The following is a 22,070-nucleotide window of genomic DNA, read 5'->3' on the forward strand; positions in this document are numbered from 1 at the left end:
GATCTATTTGACCGATTATGCGATTAATCAATTCACATGTTAAACAGATAATTGCATACTAGAACGCAAATAATTCATGCTCATAGAAAATAAATCCTAAAACATGAATACTACGGTTTAGGGTTACCGATTTTGATTTTCCAAAGAATCGTCGATTGCTCGCGCCTTCTCCACGTGATGATCTTCAATACTAGACCACAGATCTTCTCTCTGGTTCCCGAACTGTATCTCGATATCAGGGTGGGCTGATCTTATCAAAATACTAGGACTCGAATAAAGAAGACAGAAGAAATCATTTTGGGAAAAGGAGTGGAATTCGAAAATTCCTACAGCTGGGGAAGCTGAAATTTTCGAAAATTACAAAAAATGAAATTGTGATTTTTTCTGTCTCCTTTATTCTCCTATTTATATTAAGTTCCTTTTGGGCCCAGACAGGGATCTATGGAAGGTTTTGGATATGGGCTCGCCCAATTAGCTTTTTACTAATTAAATTGAACCCACAATTTAATACAAGCTTATATTGGAATATTACGAGCAGCCACTACAGAAGTAATATTGAACTCTCCCCATCCAAATGCGAAATTATAAGTAATCCGGGTTTCCACTTTGTTTATTATCTATTTCCCGCGCTTAAGATATAAATGTCCATTAATTAATTAATGTCTGCTATGGACTTAATTAATTAATATCTTATCAATTCCAAGATTGGACTTAGCAAGAAACATTTATTTATTATTCATAGAGCAATAAAACTCCAACTGGCCAGTTTTCCGAATAATAAAACCTTGTTCGAGCTCCTCTTGAGGACATTATCAAACGAGACTCACCTCGTGCACGATTCAACATAATAGCAATCCTAGCACCACTAGATATTAATCACCACTACCCAATATATCAGAATTATTGGATTGCGAAAAACCCGCACCATTTGATAAGTCAAAGTAGTGCATAATCAATACCGTATGCTCAATGCTAACATATGTAGATTAAGAAATAACATTTTATCAAGACCTAGTCTTTCAGTAGATAGCATAAAGACGCGTCTTGCTGTTAGATCCGTTCAGTGCTATACCACACCAATGTCATCTTATTTCAGTAAGGCTTAGAAATATGCGGACTGACATTGCAACCTTTCACGATAGGTAGCCAAAGCCTATCTAGGTTGTGAAATTCTTCTTTTTCTTTTGCAAAGCATTGCATAGATCTGACCGTGTTACCTTAAAGTGGACGACGCCCACAACCGGTCTACTAAGCAAAAGACTTAGACTTTGTTTACTTCTTATGCATTTAAATGTTTGTAAAACATCTTATAAATGCACAAGCAAACACAATGTAATAATAGTTGTGATTCTATTCGTGCGAGACTGCTCGAATAATACTGAATCGGGTTAAAAATGGGTTGTAGAGTTTTACGTATACAAGCAAGATTCTATTCGCGCGAAACTTGCTCGAAACATGCTTTTCAGTATACCAAACCTAACACAATGTGCGTTGTATTCACGTTTATGAAGCTACCATTCATAGAGCCAAACAATATCCTCAGTTTATAGTGTATTTTTCATTACTGTGTGGTATGTTGTTTAATGTTGTGTTTTATGTTTGTATGCAAATTATATAAAATCATTAATTATGGATTTTTTTTTCCTCAGGGCGTTAGTATTCAAGAACTTTTCCGTGAAGTTTACACACAATGTTTCGTACAATGCTTAAGGAAGTGAGGATTATTAGTACAATTTCAGGTTTTTTATTTGTTGTATTTTCATTTGCGGTTGTGTGTTTTGTTTTGTTTTGTTTTTATTTCACTTTTCTCGACGACAAATTGTAGTATAGAATGAGGTAGAGGAGCATGTTGTGGACGAAGGTCGATGATGTAATGAAATTTTTGTGTAGCGTCACCGCTGGCATACTCATATTCAAACATATCTGGGATTAATTTTTTCAATATTAATATTATTATTACTCTGATCCATTGTAAATTAGATTTAATCACAGGGATGAACTACATCAAGTTTATGCTTCCCTATATTATTGTCCTTTTGGTTTAATCTTCTTTAATATTTATATTATTATTAGTTTGACTAATAGTAATTTATTCTTTTCCTTATAAGGATCATCTATTAGGCTATTCAATAAGTTTAAGCTTTCCCATATTATTGGTCCATAATATATTTGGTCTTGCAGTAGCCCTCACTAATTTGTATGGCTATTGTTTTGAGTCACTTAAATAAGATATTGTATATTACTCTATTATATTACTCTAATATATTACCAACAATTTATTTATTTTGTATTATCATAATTATAACTTTTATTTCCAATAGTAATCATTAGAATCTTCATAGTCTTTTTATTAGAATAATGGCCATTCGTAATTATTTAACATTGTCTCTTGGTAAATTAAATTTATTATAATTTAATTTGTTTTTAATTTTTATTTATTTTTTTATTTCAATATTATTGGTATCATTTAACTAATTATTTTTATTTATTGCACGTCAATTTTTAAATTTGTGGTTATTACGTGTGTTGAATTATAACAAAATAGTAATAATTTAATTTGAATAAGTTTAAAATTGATTTAAATTTATTTATTCAGGATTATAAAAATTTTATATAGAAAGTAGTTCGCGAATGTTAAAATTTCGATTGATTCTAATATAGGAGTAGTATTTTTAATTAGTATGATATGTGGATTCCTTTTATTCTTCTTAGAACTTTATGAAAGGATGTTATTTCAAATGATCTCTATTCATGTATTGTGAATCAAAGCTCTCCAAATTTTTATAATTTCTTATTAATTATTTCAAGTTTAATTAATTAATAATCTAAAGTTAATGTTTTAAAATATCTTAATCTATGTATGACCCAGATGTGATACTAGTAATAAAATAATAAATGGATTCGGGCCCCCCCAATTTCTTACGTATTTTATATGAAGGCGGTAAGATAAATGGGTTTATTTCCTAATTAATTAATATTTGATGCATAGAAAATGGATATTTTGATAAAATAGTACTATTATATAAAATATGAATATTGGCCGGTTAGACTGAGTAATCTCAATTGAATATATGAATATGGGTCAAATCAAATTGAGTAATCGTTAATTGATATGTAAGTGTGAGTGTTTAGTTTAAGGTTAATTTAATTTGTATATAAGATTAAGTAATTTAGGACACCCTCTTCATAGAAGAAAATTAAAAAAAAAAAAAAAAACACTTCACCATTCAGTAAATTATTTTTATATCCAATATAAGAAAAGATTGAAGTTTTTATACGAGTTCTCTTCAGATCATATCGATTTTTCAAGTAAAACTCATAACAAAAAATAACAATATTGATTGAAGTTGCATTCAACTTAAGACAAGTCATTAATGGAAATTTAATTAGTATAGCTTATAGGGGTGTGATGAATTGTTAACTCAATCTTTAATTGCTAACTACAACTAATTTAAAATTATAAGATTTATAGAGATCTAGTGGTTCATAAATTGTCATGTGTAATTTCGTTTTATTATTATTTAAAATAAAAAAAAAAAGTTAAAGAACTACCAAAATTAGGGTTTTGGATCAAAATATCAATATAGTGCATTAAACATATCAATAAGATTCATTGAATATGTCAATACAATTTAGCATTGACATTTTATAGTTGATTCAATACCCGAGCGTTACTAGTGAGAAGATCATCGATAGCTAAAATTCATAAGTTCAAGGAGTCAATCTTGTACACATGTAAATGTTCAGAAAGAAAATTAATGTCAACAAGACATACTAGCATCAACCTTCATAGATAAAACATGTTAAAACTCTTAAATCTTGTCTCACATCGATTTGATATTGATCCCAATCTATCTATATAAGCATGGATAACCCTCCCCCTTACAAGGGCCTTTTAAGGGGTGAGTCGTCTATTAGAAATGAGCCACTCACCCCTTAAAAGGCCTCATAAGGGGGAGGGTTATCCACACTTATATAGATTAGATTGGATCATCACCAAGTCGATGTGGGACAGAATTTAGAGAATTTAACACGCCCCCTCACGTGTGGGCCGGAAAGGACATCGGTCTTCCATCACGTGGGTAGGCAATGCTAGAGATAAGAGAACCATCATCGATGTGGGCCGGAAAGGACATCGGTCTTCCACTCGTGAGGTAGATAAGAGATAAAGAGAAAACCATCATCGACTTGGGCCCGCTCTGATACCATATTAGAAATGGGCCACTCACCCCTTAAAAGGCCTCATAAGGGGGAGGGTTATCCACACTTATATAAATTAGATTGGATCATCACCAAGTCGATGTGGGACAGAATTTAGATAATTTAACATCGTCTGCTACTTGAGATGATTCCGGCAATGCGTCTGAACCAATATCCATCACCCTTGCCTTGCCCTTCTCCTTTTCCTTTTCCTTTTGAATTAGCAGCAACATATATAAGTCGGATCCAGAAACACATTAATTTGGATCCCCTTTTATCATTCCTTCTTCCAATAGACTCATGAGTAATTTTCAGAAATTAGTGGGAACTAACTATAGATCATGTCATCATCTAATATAGAAACTTTATTGAAGGGTATGATATGATATATCTCACCTTCATCCATATGATGCGTGATACAACATCCCAAACTGTTTTTCTTCTTAAAGATAGAGCAATTCTAAAATAAAGGGAAGGAGTGCTTTCCGAGGCATATCTGCAGCAGGTCACGATAACACATTATTCCTAGTTGTACCTTCATTACATTTAAAACGTGAAATAGATAACATTCAACTAGTTTTTGGTATCCAAACCCCGAAAATGGAAGGGGCAGAATTTAATATTTTAAATATTAATGGTATAACTTAGTATTATTTATATAATAAAATAAATAATATTATATTAATATTCAAGTAGCACTAACTTTGTTAATAAAACATAAATATGCATTAGCTTGCATGAATGTATAAATTATGTATGAATTGATAAAATAAAAAAAATAAAATAAAAAGTAAAGAATGGAAAAAATCGAAATACAGTATAGTAAATAACAACAATTCAATAGCTAGAAAACATGAATCCAAAACACAAATTAAAGCAACTTCATCATCACATTCACAAAACGAAAAACTGCAATACAATGAAACGAAACCAAGAAAACCAGAAGCTTACTTTTCCAGCAAATCTTGCAGCGCCGACTCTTCGTCGGGTGGTCCACACAGGCGACCATTCAATTCCGTTGCTACTGTTGCTACCTCATGCAGACATAATATTATAATATTTATAAAAATAAAATTTGGATGATTAAATTTAAATGGAATACTGCATGGGTTCGCGGAGAAGGGGATTTCTTATTTATAATGAAGCGGGGAGTTAAATTGGTACAATATTTGCTGCATAATAAAGGAAAATTTTGGATTAGGTAATTCTTAAAACTTACTCCACAAAAGATTAAAATATGAGCGTTGTCCTTGTCAAAGTGACTAATTTATATTTATATATATATATATATATAGAGTAATGATATGGGGAAAGTGCCCCTTAAGTATATAACTAGAGAACAAATCACAGCCACAAAATCAAGAAAATCAAGGGCTAATTTTAACACATGAGATTTTCGAATTTAAAGGAGAAATCAGTTCACTCTATCAAAGATTTACTTCACTATACAAGGCGGGGGTATAATGGACATTTCACTAATAAAATTAGGGTTAACAATTGAATTAATTTCTCATTTGCAGAATTCATCTCCCGCCATCACTGCTCTTCCCGTCGCCTCCATCCATCGTCGCCGTCGCTTCCATCCACCGTCGCCGTTGCTTCCATCCATCGTCGCCATCGCTTCCATCCATTGTCGCTGCAATCGCTGTCGCCTCCATCCATAGTCGAACAATGAATCGAAATGAGAAAGATTTTTCAAAATGTAAGTTGTTCTACTAGTTTCTGATTTAGATTTCTCATTCTTATTTAGATTTAGTTTTGAGAATTCTGCAAATTCAAACGTCGAGAGTTTTTAATAAGTGAGATATGCAGTAGTTTATTATGGAATCCAAATTGAATAGAACAGACGTTAGCTTACAGTTAATTACTACAGTTAACTACTTCTATGTTTTCTGTAGGTTTTGATCGACAGAAAAAAAAAGAAAAACAACAACCGTAGACTCTGATCGTGAGTAACAACTACCTGCTCTGTTTTTCATTTAGTGAAGTATTACATTATTAGAGTGAAGTGTTTGTGATCTATGCTTATTCTGCTCTATTTTTTCATTGGTTTGAAGTAAAACAGTGTTAAAGTGAAGTGCCTGTCATCTATGCTTGTAGTGCTTTGTTTTTCCAATTCAGTGAAGTAAAACATGCTTACAGTGAAGTATTCCAGTGTTAGAGTGAAGTGTCTGTCATCTATGCTTGTAGTGCTTTATTTTTCCATTTCAGTGAAGTAAAACATGGTTAGAGTGAAGTATTCCAGTGTTAGAGTGAAGTGTCTGTGATCTATGCTTGTAGTGCTTTGTTTTTCCATTTCAGTGAAGTAAAACAGTGTTAGAGTGAAGTATTCCAGTGTTAGAGTGAAGTGTCTGTGATCTATGGTTGTAGTGCTTTGTTTTTCCATTTCAGTGAAATAAAACATGGTTAGAGTGAAGTATTTCAGTGTTAGAGTGAAGTTTCTGTGATCTAATCTTGTAGTGCTTTGTTTTTCCAATTCAGTGAAGTAAAACATGTTTAGAGTGAAGTATTCCAGTGTTAGAGTGAAGTGTCTGTCATCTATTCATGTAGTGCTTTGTTTTTCCATTTCAGTGAAGTAAAACAATGTTAGAGTGAAGTATTCCAGTGTTAGAGTGAAGTGTCTATCATCTATGCTTGTAGTGCTTTGTTTTTCCATTTCAGTGAAGTAAAACAGTGTAGAGTAAAGTATTCCAGTGTTAGAGTGAAGTGTCTGTGATCTATGCTTGTAGTGCTTTGTTTTTCCATTTCAGTGAAGTAAAAAATTATTAGAGTGAAGTATTTCAGTGTTAGAGTGAAGTGTCTATCATCTATGCTTGTAGTGCTTTATTTTTCCATTTCAGTGAAGTAAAACATGGTTAGAGTGAAGTATTCCAGTGTTAGAGTGAAGTGTCTGTGATCTATGCTTGTAGTGCTTTGTTTTTCCATTTCAGTGAAGTAAAACATGGTTAGAGTGAAGTATTCCAGTGTTAGAGTGAAGTGTTTGTGATCTATGCTTGTAGTGCTTTGTTTTTCCAATTCAGTGAAGTAAAACATGGTTAGAGTGAAGTATTCCAGTGTTAGAGTGAAGTGTCTGTGATCTATGCATGAATTAATAGTAAACAAATAACAATGCTACTAATATGAAGGCTTCGAATTCTTGTTATGATATGATGATTGTATGTATAGCTGATTGTTAGTATAATAATACTTGTATATGAAATACTATGGTGCTTCTATATACAAATGTATTCTTAACAAAGGTGAAAATTTTAGTAATCATTGCTAATGTTATCTTTCTTCTATTGATTTCAGTAACACTGCACCATATATAGATTCAAGAAGCTGCATTGCACCTTAGAGTGAAGTATATGATGACCGTTACTATGGCGAGCGGGAACACGATTGAAAATTTATTGCCTAAAAGAAGCAGCAAGTGAATACTCCAAAGGCTAAGAACAAAGTATTGCAGCTCATTAATATTGTCGGAAACAAACCATGAGTCATTGAATAACTTGGCGACAACATCAAAGCATTATCAAGAATGTAGCAACAACATGGAGATAAATGTGGAAAAATGATTGTAAACTTCAAGCGTTCATGACCATTTGTATGAAACTAGTTCATAATATGTGTCATTTAGTACAATATAAAGCTTATCCGTTTCAATTAAATTCAATATTATGTTGACTATTAATTTACTTCACTGCATAGCATATTTGCTTCACTATAGAGCAGTTTTACATCACTGTACACAACAGTTACTACACTATATAGTATTTCAACTTCACTGCAAGTATATGTTCACAATAAATGAACCAAAACATGTAATTGAAATAAAAATCACTCAAAAGTGTACTAAAAATGAGTCATAAGTGCTCTACAAAGTGAACTATTTATGTCCAAATCCTCACTGCCTATGTTTTGCCTTCTCATTCCCCTTTTTGCAATTCCCCAATCAATGCTCTCTTTTGTGTGGAAGACAGGACAACACCTTCTGCAAGAAGATGCTTCTTACCTGGGACAGAAGGGCAACAACAAATGTCAAATGGTGACCATGATTATCCTTACCCGTAAAAGGAGCAAATATCATACAGTAGCTACATATTAAAACCTTCATATAAGTACACTATAAAGCAACTTTAATTAACTATAAGTAATATAAACTTCACTATAAAGCATGCAAAATATATTTCATTATAAGCATATACTAGTTCACTATATACTCAATATACTTCACTATATGTTCAATATACTTCACTATATACTCAATATACTTCACTTTATGAAATATTCACAATAAATCACTGTTTGTATAAAAAGGCAATGTTATACTTCATTGTTTGTTATATATACTTCACTATATGAAATATACACATCAGTGTAAACATTAAATCACTAGTGTATAAAAAACCAAAGTTATACTTCACTCTATGAAATATTTACATCACTATAAATGATAAATACTTCACTCCAACGTAATATAAGTAGTTTTAGAGCTAATCATGCTGTGCAATTCACAAAACGCGTACACTTCCATTTAAAGCATATATACCTCACTCTGACATCTTTTTTCGCATCATACACACACTAATAATGCTATAAGAACAAACACATAGACTTCATCTTCATCACTTTAACTGATAATAATTGATAATTACCTTTAGATTCTTCTTCTTCTTCTTCTTCTTCTCCTGATGAAGGGGAATCTGAATCAGAATAATCTGCCAACGATGGTTAAGGAATTGAATCCATGCGATCAGAAATTCAAATGTTGCTGATCAATCTCGCTGGAGAAATGAATCAGAAAGAAATCGAGCTGCAGTATTGAATCGTGGCTGACCAATCGCAATGAGGAATGAATCGAGATGAATAAATCAGGAATCGTTGAATTGTGATGGAGAAAATTCGTAAATCATGACTGATCAATTCACAGATTTGGACGATTCACGATGAACAAATCAGAAATCTGGATGATTCAGGAAAAACGCGATTTGATTAGGAAGATCAAATAAGAAATCTGGACGGAAGATGGACAATTTTGAATCTATGGAAGAAATCATAAGCTGAATTTGGTTAGATTGTACAAATCGCTACACACAATTCACGTTAATCGTATGAGTTCCGAAAATGCCCTTGGGCTTTTATTTTGAGAAAAATCTGAAAGATTATTTAAGCTATAGGATTAATTTGGAGTAATAAGATATGTGGCTGAGATTTAGTCTCTAGTTATACACTTAAAATTAGTTAGACCTTGATCACTCCTCTCTCTATATATATATATATAGGGATGTATTCATATCCTTCTTTGGTTTTATGTTCTATTCTCCTTTTTAATCTTGACCATTCAATTTAAAGATCTTATGGCCCTAAATAATGCCACCTATTATTAATTTAAATGCTTAAAATAATCGTGTAGGGTGTTTTAGGAAATCACATTAGAGTTAGTTATGGAAACTTGCTTGATTTTCTCTCCACAATATATTGCATCGGTTTTTTTCATGGAATTAGCAGAATCTTTCTTCTCTCTCTAAAAAAATCTTTATGTATCAATACATCACAGAGGCGTTAATCCGGAGGAAGTCGTGAATCTGAGTTCGTTCATCTTATTAGAAGAATAGAAAAACTTGCAGCCTTTGTGATTTTTTTTCTTATTCTCCAACAATGGAAGAAGGTAATTTAAGGACTTCACATGTTGATTATGAATCTGAGTTCATTCATCTTTTTGATATTTTACGATTTCTGTGTTTATTCTGATGTCATGTTTGTTAATTATATAATCTCAGGGGTTTTTTTATTAGTTGTCGTGTTTGACTGTATTGGGCGAGTTTAATCTAATCCACTAGGGTGGAGCAGTCATTGGTGGTTAGGGTGTAGTATTTTGTTGAGTCGACGAGTTTCTGTGTTTTGAATAGGGTTTTGTTATTATCTCGGCCACTGTGTGGTTTTACTCGACGTATGTAATGTACAAATATTAAAGTATAATGCATTATTTCTTATGTTTAATGTATGGTTCATATCATTGACTGAAACTAAATTCTAATACGCTTGATGTTTTTATTTTAGTGTTTATTTTGTTTTCTGTGATGCTGTGTTGTAATTCTAGATTTAGTTATTATCTCGGCTGTAGTGTGGTATTAATCCACGTATGTAATATTCAAATGTTAAAGTATAATGCACTATTTCTTAGTTGTAATGTTCGATTTGTATCATATAATGAAACTAAATTCCAATACGCTTGTTGTTTTGATTTTATGTACAGTGTTTGTTATACCTGAATGCTCTCCACAATTGAAGCCTGTGATTGGTCAGAAGTTCCAATCCCTAGATTTTGCGTTTGCGTTTTATGATGTTTATGCCCGCGCTGTTGGGTTTGATACCCGCAAACAAGGAATGAGGAAGGCGTCGGATGGTGTTACTACTTGGTATTATGTGGTATGCAATAGGGAGGGCTGCAAGAGGTCGAACGAGGAAGATGATGTGAATGCACGCTCTGGTTTTACTCTTAAACGCAGGCGGCTTTCCAAGCGTTGTGGTTGTAAAGCTTGTATATCCTTCAAGTACTTTTCCGAATCAGGAATACCGAGATATATTATTCACGAGTTCAACGAGGTTCACAACCATTGTATGGTGGAGTCGGAGCATCAGCAGTTTATGACACTTAACCGGAAGTTGGATGACGTACATCACAAATTCATTCTTGACTGTTCCAAGGCTAATATAGGCCCCACACTTACCTTTAAGGTATTGAAGGAAATCCTCGGTGGGTTTGACCTTGTCGGTTGCAATGTTGGGGATATCAGGAACACATCTCGTGACATCAAAGCATTCGCACACGGTTGTGACGTGCAAATGGTGTTGGACGACATGGCGAAGAAGAAGGAGTTGTCGGACGCCTTCACATATCACTACGAAGTTAATGATGCTAACCAGTTGGTTGCCCTTTTTTGGTGTGATGGTTTGATGAAGAGGAACTACCATATGTTTGGTGACATAGTGGCGTTTGACTCCACTTACAACACAAACAGGTATACATTATATGCAGGTTTTTGTACATTACTGAGTGCATTCTAAAGCCATAAAGTTGCATTATACCGTTAACGTTATGCATTATTCAGAATTAATTATGCTAATGCTGCAAACCTGTGTGCATCGCAGGTACTGCATGATCTTCACACCTTTCACGGGGAAGGACAATCATGGTAAACCTGTAACATTTGCTGCTGGATTGGTCTGCAACGAGAAAACAGGGGCCTTTGCCTGGTTGTTCAAACATTTTGTCGAATGCATGGGTGTAGCCCCCAAAATGATTGTGACCGATCAAGACTTAGGCATGAAATCAGCTATTCAAGAGGTTCTTGTTGGAACTCGACACCGATGGTGTATGTGGCATATAATGCACAAGTTGGCTTCCAAGGTTCCAGGCAGGTTGCTTAGGGACGAAGATTTCAAGAAAGAATTCAATGCATGCGTTTGGTCGGACTTGCTTGAACCCGACGAATTTGAAGAGGAGTGGAATGGAGTGATTGAGCGTTATGAGCTGGAAGACGTTGATTGGTTGAACACATTGTACGAGTATAGACAGATGTGGATACCGGCCTACTTCAGAGATTTCCCACTCGGTTCGATGATTAGGACTACGTCCATATCAGAATCCGAAAATAGTTTCTACAAAAATTTTATGAAGCCCCGAGCGAACCTTGCCGAATTATACTTGTATTTCAACAATGCACTGGACTTTCAGCGGAATGCTAGAACAAAGCTGGACTACAACGATGCTACTTCCGTGCCCATACTAGCCACTAAGTTGGGTTTCGAGAAACATGCTGCGACGCTTTATACAGACAGTATGTTCAGGAAGATATAAGAAGAAATTGTTGATGGGAATGACAGATGCCGTGTGCTTGGTTTTTCATCAACAGATACGATGGACACCTACAGGCTTGGGGACAGCCGACGGAATTCGTATACGTGACACACGACAAGACTGACGAATCATACTCGTGCGACTGCAAATTGTTCGGTAGGCAGGGCTATTTGTGTTGCCACATTTTTTTTCTATTCAGGAACAATGAAGTGTCAAAAATTCCAGAGATGTACTGCAACAGCCGATGGATGAAGACTCCCTTAGCCAAGGCCGTACATGGAATTTTTGATGTCACCGTAGAAACAATGTCCACCGTTGACGATAGGCAGACTGTTACAAATCAGGGAATATCGCTGTTCTACGGCTTTGTTCGACGTTTTGATAGTGACATTGAAGTGCTTCGTGCTTTCGTTAGTGGTTTGGAAGAACTTGGTAATTCTCTTCAAGCAGGAACTCCTCCATCTTCGACGTTTGAAAAGAGGCGCATGATTGAAGAATTTTACGGAATGCCAAGGCCTGAAGTTGTAGAGGTCCATCCTCCGGATGTCGTAAAGACGAAGGGTCATGCTAGCAGCTCCGCGAGCCGATTGGTTTCAAAGAGAGAAAAGGCTATAAAGAAGGCTGCTAGGCCTCTTAGACGTTGTAAGGCGTGCGATGAGTTGGGCCATCACGACTCTAGAAACTGTCCAATGCTTAAAGAGCTGGAGAAGGAGAAAGCGCTTAGCAAAGGGAAGAGGAAAGCTTGATGTGTTTTGTACCTAATAAAATAAATTTTCGGCTCTGATTTGTTCTTATTCTGTGTATCGCTGTGGTCATTTTTTGCAGAATAACTATGTGGAGTTGCTATATTTATTGTTGATTATCGACTTACAACCTTGCATTAATTAGGATATTATATGCATCACTCCCTCTATTTATTCCATTAATTGAGTTTTTTGGTTTCGTGCATTAGCGCATTTATAGGCTTGAATTAATAGCGATATTCTGTGCATCATTCCGTCGTTTTGTTCCATTTGTCGAGTTCGTTCATAATGTGCATTATCGATTGATATCCTTGCATTAATAATGTGTATTTTATGCATCACTCCGTTTATTTAATCCATTACTCCATCACTTTGTTAATGTTTGTTATCGTTTTTTAGACTTGCATTTAACCCGCCAGGTTGCGCAGCACTACCGTTTATTTAGTCCATTACTCCATTGCTCTGTTAATGTGCATTATCGTTTTATAGCATTACATTAATAGGGCTATGTTGTGCATTACTCTCGGTTATTTCATCCATTGCGGATACAGCAACTATTAGTCCTAAGTTTGTAAATAGTTTATCCTTTATCTCTGTACTGCATCACACACTAATACCAAAATATGCATCAGTTATCAAGTGAAATGTATGGTTCAAAACATGCGTCATTTGACCAAATCAAAACTAACTGTCTTAAACCTAACGTCAACATCGTTCCTAATCAGTACTCCTGCAATCAATCCAGCCCAAACTCGTCGACCCACTTATCGAAATTGAACTTTGGCGGCTTCTCTTTCCAGAACTTGGCGGCATAAGAGATGTTGGTGTCGCGCTCAGAATTGTGTGTAGAAGACAGCAGTGCATTTGCTACCTTAATTCGGTACATTTCCAGATTTTTTGTCCCGTTGGCGGTGAATCCGCACTGCCAATCTTTGTCCTTTCTGCCGAAATAAGTCTCCATGTGCCGCATGATGTACACCCTCGTCTCCACAGATGGCTCGTTTCTCCTCCAAGTCATAGCCACCACATGTGTCTTACATTTTCGGACCTCGGCTGCCTTTTGATTAGCCTTCAACTTCACCAGCGCTTCTGCGAAAAATTGTTTCTGCAACAAATTCCCACAAAAAAATGCGTTAGAAACACAAATAATGCACAGTTATCCGAATGTAATGCAACTTAATGGAATACCCTCAAACACGCACCAGAAGGGAGGGTGTTTTCCCATATTTTGCCTTGAAAGATTTGTGGGAGTCAGCCAATGTGTGGTCGATGATGTTCATGTTGCCATCCGGCAGATCAAAACACACAACATACTGATGTGTAGAACCCCAAACTGGGAAGAAAAACTGTACAAATAAAATTAGGTTAACGTATGTACATCAGATGGGTTAAGGTTAATAGAATTTACCATGTCAAAGTTCTCCCATTTGAAGATTCTCGTTCCAAGTACATCATCGAACAACCGAGTCCAGAATGTCTCCCTCAACTGGTCCTCTAACCATTCAGCCGGGGTATCAATCACGGTGTGCCTCTACAGTGTAATGTGGTAAACAAGTTAATTATTTATAATTGCAATACTAATTACCAACCAGAGCACAAGGTATTTCACTAACGCATGGTTTTGTCGAGAAGAAGACCCTAGCAACTGTTTCCGGAGCTTTGAGCTTCTCCATGTTATTCAAGTGGGCGCTCCAAGTGTCTACAATGGCTGGGCTAATGCGCTTGAACGGCGCCAGCGACAAGAATTCAATATGCATTGTCGTGATACAGTCGTCTACGTAGACAACCGTCTCCCTACACAATAATAAAGTGTGCATAAGTAACCCATTTCACACGAAATAGTTGAGAAAAACTAAAAAAACTTACTTATTCACTTCCGCTTTGCTCAGCACCCAATAGTATAGTGACTTGTCCGGATAGTTTGGCTTTGCCGTTAGTGTAATCGCCCGATTGTGGAATGGAGAACGGGCAGCCAGACTGGCTGTCTTGAAACGGGATGATGCCAGCTTCCCGGGATCCTGCAATAATAGGTGACAGGGTTAATACAATAAATCCGCAACCCCACCAATTAAATACAACATACCTCAAAATCACCATCTGGAGTGTCCAAGCCCGACAGAGCAACACCCTTTCCCTTTCCAGCAACAGCCTCTCCAGCAACACCCTTTCCCTTTACATCAACAGCCTCTGCAGCAACACTCTTTCCCTTTCCAGCAACAGCCTCTACAGCAACACCCTTCCCCTTTCCAGCAACACCCTTTACAGCAACACCCTTTCCCTTTCCAGCACCCTCTTTTCCAGCAAGAACTTCAGGTTCATTGGGTTTTTCCCCCACGCCAATCTCAATACCCTTTTCAGTAGCTTGGCCAATTTTCTACATGGACAAAAGTAAGGTTCCATTTAAGGCATAATAAGTATTGTATACTTCAAAAAAAAACTAAATAATGTGCACTACCAACACCATGTGATGCATTAAACACACCATGTTGTTATGGTTACTACAGCCTATATACTGCAAGCAATTAATACTTTTAATGACTAAACAGTTGAATACAATGCACGCAACCTGTCAAACAATGAACAGCGTAACAAGTAGTTGTAATTCAAGATATTTATTAAAGGAATTACTTTTGTATTGGCAGCCCGTTTTCCCTTCACCTCCTTACGACCTACATCCTTATCAGATGGAATCTCACTGCGTTCCAGGTTTTGTTTTCCCTTCACCTTCTTTGTTTTGACTTTATCTCCTCTGCCTCCTTCACTTTCACCTCTAACCACAGCCGGCTGTACACAATGGACGCACGGTTAAGTATTTTGAAACATGAAGAATGAATACACATTCACTGATGTAATGTTCCTACCCCATGGCTGCTTTCCACACCACCTGGGGCTGTCCCAGATGTCGTTCCAGATCCACCAATCGAATTAGGCCTGTCTCCTGACAAAAGTAAATAATGCGTGAATTATAATTTAATAAAGCAAAAAAGTTTGTATACAATGCGTTGTAAACTCTACAAAAAATAGCAACACCATCATGCTCACCATCTGCCTGTTGTTCTTTCTGCGTAGCAAAAGGGTCCGGACACTCAAAGCCATCCAAGACGAAAGATGGCCTATCAAATCCCCTGCTTATTGTTTTCTTTTTGTCGTATGCCTGCATCATCTTCTCCATTTCCGCAATCCACTCGGGACTGTACTCTTCCTCGTCTTCCCTCGCTTGTGTTAGTGTTGTCACGATTTCCTCATCGTCCACAGGCTTTTCATCTTCCACCCCTAACAACTTCAACCCAATCTGACTCCCTACTCGGAAGCACCCGTCGCCAAGCAGTTCAATAGGTATCTGATTAAAATCGTCGACCCACCTCGCAATGGCGTGTCCCATCAAAGAACTCGAAGCGACAAAACGATCTCTGAGTCTCTTCGCCTTGTTCCTGCTTGGGGTTCCACTATCTCCCCTATACACAGCATCTACCCTCCTTGCTTCCTCGTCGGCAAGGTACTGATGTTTGTCAATGCGACCCTCTAACCTCCCAGTTCCGAACTGATCAATCTCCGCATCTTCCCTTTGCTTGAGTGTCTCCGCTGTCCAACCCTTTATCGTGGGCCAGGCACGCTCGACTCGCCTCCGTATGTGAACCACACGGTCCACGTACGCACACTGACACAAAAACAATGCACAGAACATGGTGTTATAATGCAAAATATTGGGATCATTAATGCAGCAAAAAGTAATGCATGAACTTTGACATATAATGCACTGCCACTATTACTTACCAAAAGAAAATGGATTGGTCCGGTGAAGTATGCAGTGTCCCCTCTGTCCCAGCCCGGATAAGTGACTTCCAGCACAGATAAGACGTATCCGCACCAATTCATGTCACTGATAGCCTCCACATCGTCGATAAAGTGTAGTATCTTTGGCTTGCAATTGCCGTCTGACGGAGTCTCCATCAAGGCATTCTCAAGTAAGAACATGAATAGACGCTTGAAGACCGGACCACCATCAGTTTCATCCTTAATCATATTCGCAACATCTGTCGCGTTCAGCTTGTACCGAGACTTTTTACACCGAGCGGCAACCATATCGTTGAACTCGAAGTTTGACTGATATTCTTCTTTGCGTGCAATCTGAATCCGCCCTCTTGGGAAACCCAATGTAAGGTGGACATCCTCCTCGTCAAGTGTTAGGCGCTCGCCACCAGATAATGGAATCTCGCAACGAGCCAGATTTAACGACTTCAACACCCGGTAAGCTAGGTAACCTGGGAACTCCCTGATGTTGAACTCTAGGACAGCGCCGAATCCCATTTCGATCACTGCTTCCTTCTGCCGGGGAGTCAGGTTTTGTATACATGATATGAACTCGGTTGGGTTTTGACGACAGTAAAGGTGGTCGACTTTCTTCCCCCTGGGTTTCTTTTTCTCCAATTCTTCATTGCGTGAACTTGTTGCAGCCTCTTCCTCGGCTAACCTTTTCCGCAGTTTCTCAGCTAATCCTATGGGAATAACATCCTCTACGGCTTGGTCAAACTCAGTCCGACAGTGCTTGGAACCTGCCCAGAACAGGTAAAACCATATTTTAGATCAAACAATCTATGCGTTTAAGTAACTAATGCACGCCAAGTATTTTCCAATGCTCTGAACTGAAGCGGTAATGCACAAACACAAACATACCAATATATCAATTGCTAAAGGGATGCATCCAACAAATTCATGCGACACTCCCACAGAGCAAAACGGCCAAATAATCTATGCGTTGAAGTAAGTAATGCACGCCATGTATTTATCAATGCACAGAACTGAAGCTGTAATGCACAAACACAAAGGCAGGAATATATCACTTGCTAAAGGGATGCATCCATCAGATTCATGCCAAACTCCCACACAACAAAAATGCCAAATAATCTAAGCGTTTGATTTAGTAATGCACGACATCTCTTTACCAATGCACAGAACAGAACTTATAATGCACAAACACAAAGACAGGAATACATCAATTACTAAAGGGATGCATCCATCAGATTCATGCCAAACTCCCACAAAACAAAAATTCCAAATAATCTAAGCGTTTGATTTAGTAATGCACGACATCTCTTTAACAATGCACAGAACATAACCTATAATGCACAAACACAAAGACAGGAATACATCACTTGCTAAAGGGATGCATCCAACAGATTCATGCCAAACAATCACAGAACAAAAACGAATAATAACCCGCAAAATTGATGGAATGATGCATAACCTTCATTCAGTTCTGGCTGGCTTTTGAAAGGGCGTTGTCTTTTAGTCATTCTATATCTGCGCAACGAGAGGGCAACAATCGGTGAGTTTTCAACCATAGCTCAGTGTTTTTTCACACAAAAAGGGACAAAAAGTGTACATATTGGCTGGAAAACGAGCATACAGTAAATAGAATGCTCGCAATACCAACGTCTCCAACAAAAAAACCGCATCTTTTGTGCATTACACCAACTGAAAAGTAAACCGATGCAAAACCCAGATCCAAAAGAAAAAAGAAGTTGTTTTATCAAGGATGAACAAAACCCTATCTCTACCAACAACAATTTCATCTTTCCCAAAAAAATCGACCCACAAAATTTTGTGCATTATTTCGATTACAAACTCAAAATCGCTGTTTAAGAGTGTTTGTGACTTTAATCGAAGTTTACGAGTGCTTGTGCCTAACAAACAAAAAAAACGACCCACACCTTTAGAAGTAGATGTTTCGATTTTCAACCAAGAGCGCGCAGTGATTTCTCGGCGGGAATCGTCCACCGACATCCAATCCACGGCGTGAATGGTTCACCAACGGCGATTTCGCGGCAGGCGGCGTTCGTAGAACTCGATTTCAATTGACCGAGCGGCGGCTAGGGTTTTGTGGAATCAGGGGATAAAATTTGGGAACGACTGTTGATGGGATGGAGTGAGAGAGAGGGAGTTGAGAGGTCGATGAAAATGCCGCGTAAATGTCGGACCTGCCGTTTCGAAACTGATTATGTAGTATGTTATTTTACTGCATTACCCTTTTAATGCACGAAAATGCACGAATAATGCAATACGGGATTAGATTGGCCTTTTTAATCTAGTCCATCCATTCCCTCCATCTTATGGTTGATATTAAGAAGACAAAAGACACTTAGGGTGTAAAAGTACCTTAATGCTACCCTATATATATATATATATATATATATAGGTCCATGATCAATTGAGATATTTTAGGTTAATTGAGAAATGAGATGCAATATCAGCCACTCATTTTTATTAAATGAGTGGTCCAGATTTTGCCACATAAAAAATATTTTTAGATTAATTTATTATGAAAGGATAGAATGGTAATTGGGGCCAATCAAAGATGGGGAAGAAGAACTGCAGCGCCAAAATCAGTTTCTCCCTCCATCCCACGGTGTTGATTGCAACTAAATTTACCTATCAATTCAATTCAATTTACTACTAATACACAATTGATTGGGGATTAATTCAGATGAATTCAACTAATTTTTGATGAATTGCTTGAATGAGATAGAATTCGACGAGAATTCTGACATGGTTGGAGAAGCGGCGGCGAGATAGAATCTGGAGCGAGAAGCGGCGACGAAGGCTGGAGAATCTTCTCGACGCGGCGGAGTGGCCAGAATCTAATGACTTCATGGAGCTGCCGCCGCGATCGGGCGAGAAAGAGGCGAATTTTTTCTGCAGACTTACAAATTAGGCTATTCCGACGGCGAGAAGCTGCTGAGGAGTCGGAAGCTGAAGAAGGCAGCGGTGAAGGTGAAATCAGCGGTGGTTTCGGCGTTGGAATTTGTCCGCGGCAGCGCATTGAGATCCTGCAATTTCAGAGCAGCTATTCAGGCTGCGTCTCCTCATCGAGCTGCTAAGTTTGGTGGATGAGGATGAATTTTTGGGGATGAATTGAGAGTTGGATTTTGGATTTGTTTGATAAATTTCAGGATAGAGAGAACTTCACTACGAAGACATGGTTAGGATATTTGACAGTTAATTCTGGGGCTAATTCTTCGATTGAGTTTGAAATTGAAATTAAGATTGAGATTTGAGTTTATATTTTTGGAAATTTGGGACGTGAGCTGGATTGGAGAATCAAGCTTAATCATGATGCACTCTAGGTGTTTGGTGAAATTCTCCAGCTGGAAATTAGTTGCTACTAGTTAGTTACAATTCATGTCAACTACATACATATAATGTCAACTATTATATGTAAAACATTGTTGTTGACATGAATTATATGTAAAACGTTGTTGTTGACATAAATAATATACGTCGTTGAAATGAAAATATTTATCGTTGACATTAATTATTTGTGAAATGTTATTGTTGACATAAATAAAGTTTGTTGTTGACATCGTAGTTGACATAAATAAAGTTTGTTGTTGACATAACGTTTGTTATTGACATTTGTCGTTGACATTAATTATAAGTGTTATTTTTTAGTTGTTGACATTTTAATACGAGTTGTTGACATTCGATAATCTCGGTATTGATATGTGAATTGTAAGTGTAATTTTTTAGTTGTTGACATTTTAATACGAGGTGTTGACATTCGATATTCTCGGTATTGATATGTGAATTGTAAGTGTTATTTTTTAGTTGACATTTTAATACGAGTTGTTGACATTCGATAATCTCGGTATTGATATGTAAATTATAAGTGTTATTTGTTTAGTTGTTGACATTTTAATACGAGTTGTTGACATTCGATATTCTCGGTATTGATATGTGAATTGTAAGTGTTATTTTTAAGTTGTTGACATTTTAATATGAGTTGTTGACATTCGATATTCTCGGTATTGATATGTAAATTATAAGTGTTATTTTTTAGTTGTTGATATTTTAATAAGTGTTATTTTATTGAATGTTGAAGATTTGAAAATTTGAATGAAGAAGATTTGAAGATTTGAAAATTTGAATGTTGAAGAGATTTGAAGATTTGAATGTTGAAGATTTGAAGATTTGAAGATTCGAAGATTTGAATGTTGAAGATTTGAAGATTTGAATGTTGAAGAGATTTGAAGATTTGAAGATCTGAATGTAGAAGATTTGAAGATTTGAATGTTGAAGATTTGAAGATTTGAAGAGTTGAATGTTGAAGATTTGAAGACTTTGCAGCTAGAGTTTTAGAAAGGATTTTAGAAAATGATTTCAAATATAATTTAATGAAAAGACAATTATACCCCCGTGTTGACATAATGTAATAGTTGTTGACATTAAGTTAATCTTGTGAATTAGTGACTGAGATTGCATCTCATTTCTCAATTATGTCCAAAAATCTCATCCTAACAAGACCCTATATATATATATATCTATACATATATAAAAGGCGAGTTTTAGTCTTATTTTGAAAATTGAAAAGTTTTGGATAAGTTTTTGAATATTTATAAGTTTTGGGTCTATATAACTTAATCATGTTTTTGATTTGTAACGGCCAATTATGCGTTAAGTACAACCGTTAGACATAACTAAAATTAGGCATTTTTTAAATTAAATTTGGATCAAATGATGTTGCAATTTATGACTCCATGGCCAAATGATGAAGAAAACATGTCATTCAAATTCGGAGACTTATGTCAAACTAGAGTTAAATGTGAACCGGTAAAGCTATTAAAAACAATGATTAGTATTTTAATATTATTATTCAATTTTTGAAATTTTGTAATAAGAAACTCATTTATTCATTATAACTTTTAATCCATGGCTAATAACAACAAATATAATAAGAAAAGTCAAATTTTATAACTTCCGTTGTCTTAATTTTATAATTTATGATGTTTTAATTCCATAATCTATGATTGACTAATTTTGTGCCTATAAAAGGCATAGAGTTGTGGATGAATCATACACCAACAAAAGCATCCTCCATTTTCTCTCAAGCTCTCAACATTTTATTGTACATTTTATGAACATTGTATTACTCAATTTTTGGAGCCCCATCAAGTTCATCGGTGCCTAGCGGTTTTGAGATGTTATGTACGTTAGGAGAATTTCATCTTTGGGGATAATACGTCAATCCGAGATCACCAACTGTAATGTAATTTATCTTGCAGAAAGAAGGATTTTCTCAAGTAGACTTATAGTTCAATTTATTTTATAATTTTTATTGTAATTTCCATTTATTTAGTGTTATTTTTTTTCTTTTGATTGCAATAGTTAGATTAACGCATGTATATATGGTTCGAGAATTTTATCTCAATATTTCTTACAATTCTTAGAAAGGGAAGAATCGTAACATTATTGACTCGAGACATGCAAAATATTTATTTTCATCTTTA

The 22,070-nt window shown here is 36.1% G+C and overlaps 1 protein-coding gene and 1 pseudogene across 1 annotated transcript; one reads left to right on the forward strand and one right to left on the reverse strand.

Annotated features, from left to right (window-relative positions):
- The first annotated feature begins 10,473 nt into the window (after positions 1 to 10,473).
- On the forward strand, positions 10,474 to 12,873 carry LOC125220282 (protein FAR1-RELATED SEQUENCE 5-like; annotated as a pseudogene).
- Positions 12,874 to 13,522: 649 nt separating this feature from the next.
- LOC148934317 (uncharacterized) lies at positions 13,523 to 18,128 on the reverse strand. The gene is made up of 12 exons (XM_089062264.1): positions 18,032 to 18,128; positions 16,561 to 17,339; positions 15,829 to 16,444; positions 15,648 to 15,724; positions 15,415 to 15,570; positions 15,269 to 15,352; positions 14,870 to 15,160; positions 14,653 to 14,804; positions 14,400 to 14,580; positions 14,195 to 14,317; positions 13,989 to 14,132; positions 13,523 to 13,891 (listed from the first exon to the last, which is right to left on the reverse strand). Exons 1-12 carry the CDS (start codon positions 18,126 to 18,128, stop codon positions 13,523 to 13,525), a joined length of 3,069 nt encoding a protein of 1,022 aa, XP_088918390.1.
- Positions 18,129 to 22,070: the final 3,942 nt, after the last annotated feature.

The sequence above is a fragment of the Salvia hispanica genome, chromosome 1 (assembly GCF_029641045.1).
Source record: "Salvia hispanica isolate PSC_SH4W2 chromosome 1, Shi_PSC_v1, whole genome shotgun sequence".
NCBI classification, from domain to species: Eukaryota; Viridiplantae; Streptophyta; class Magnoliopsida; order Lamiales; family Lamiaceae; genus Salvia; species Salvia hispanica.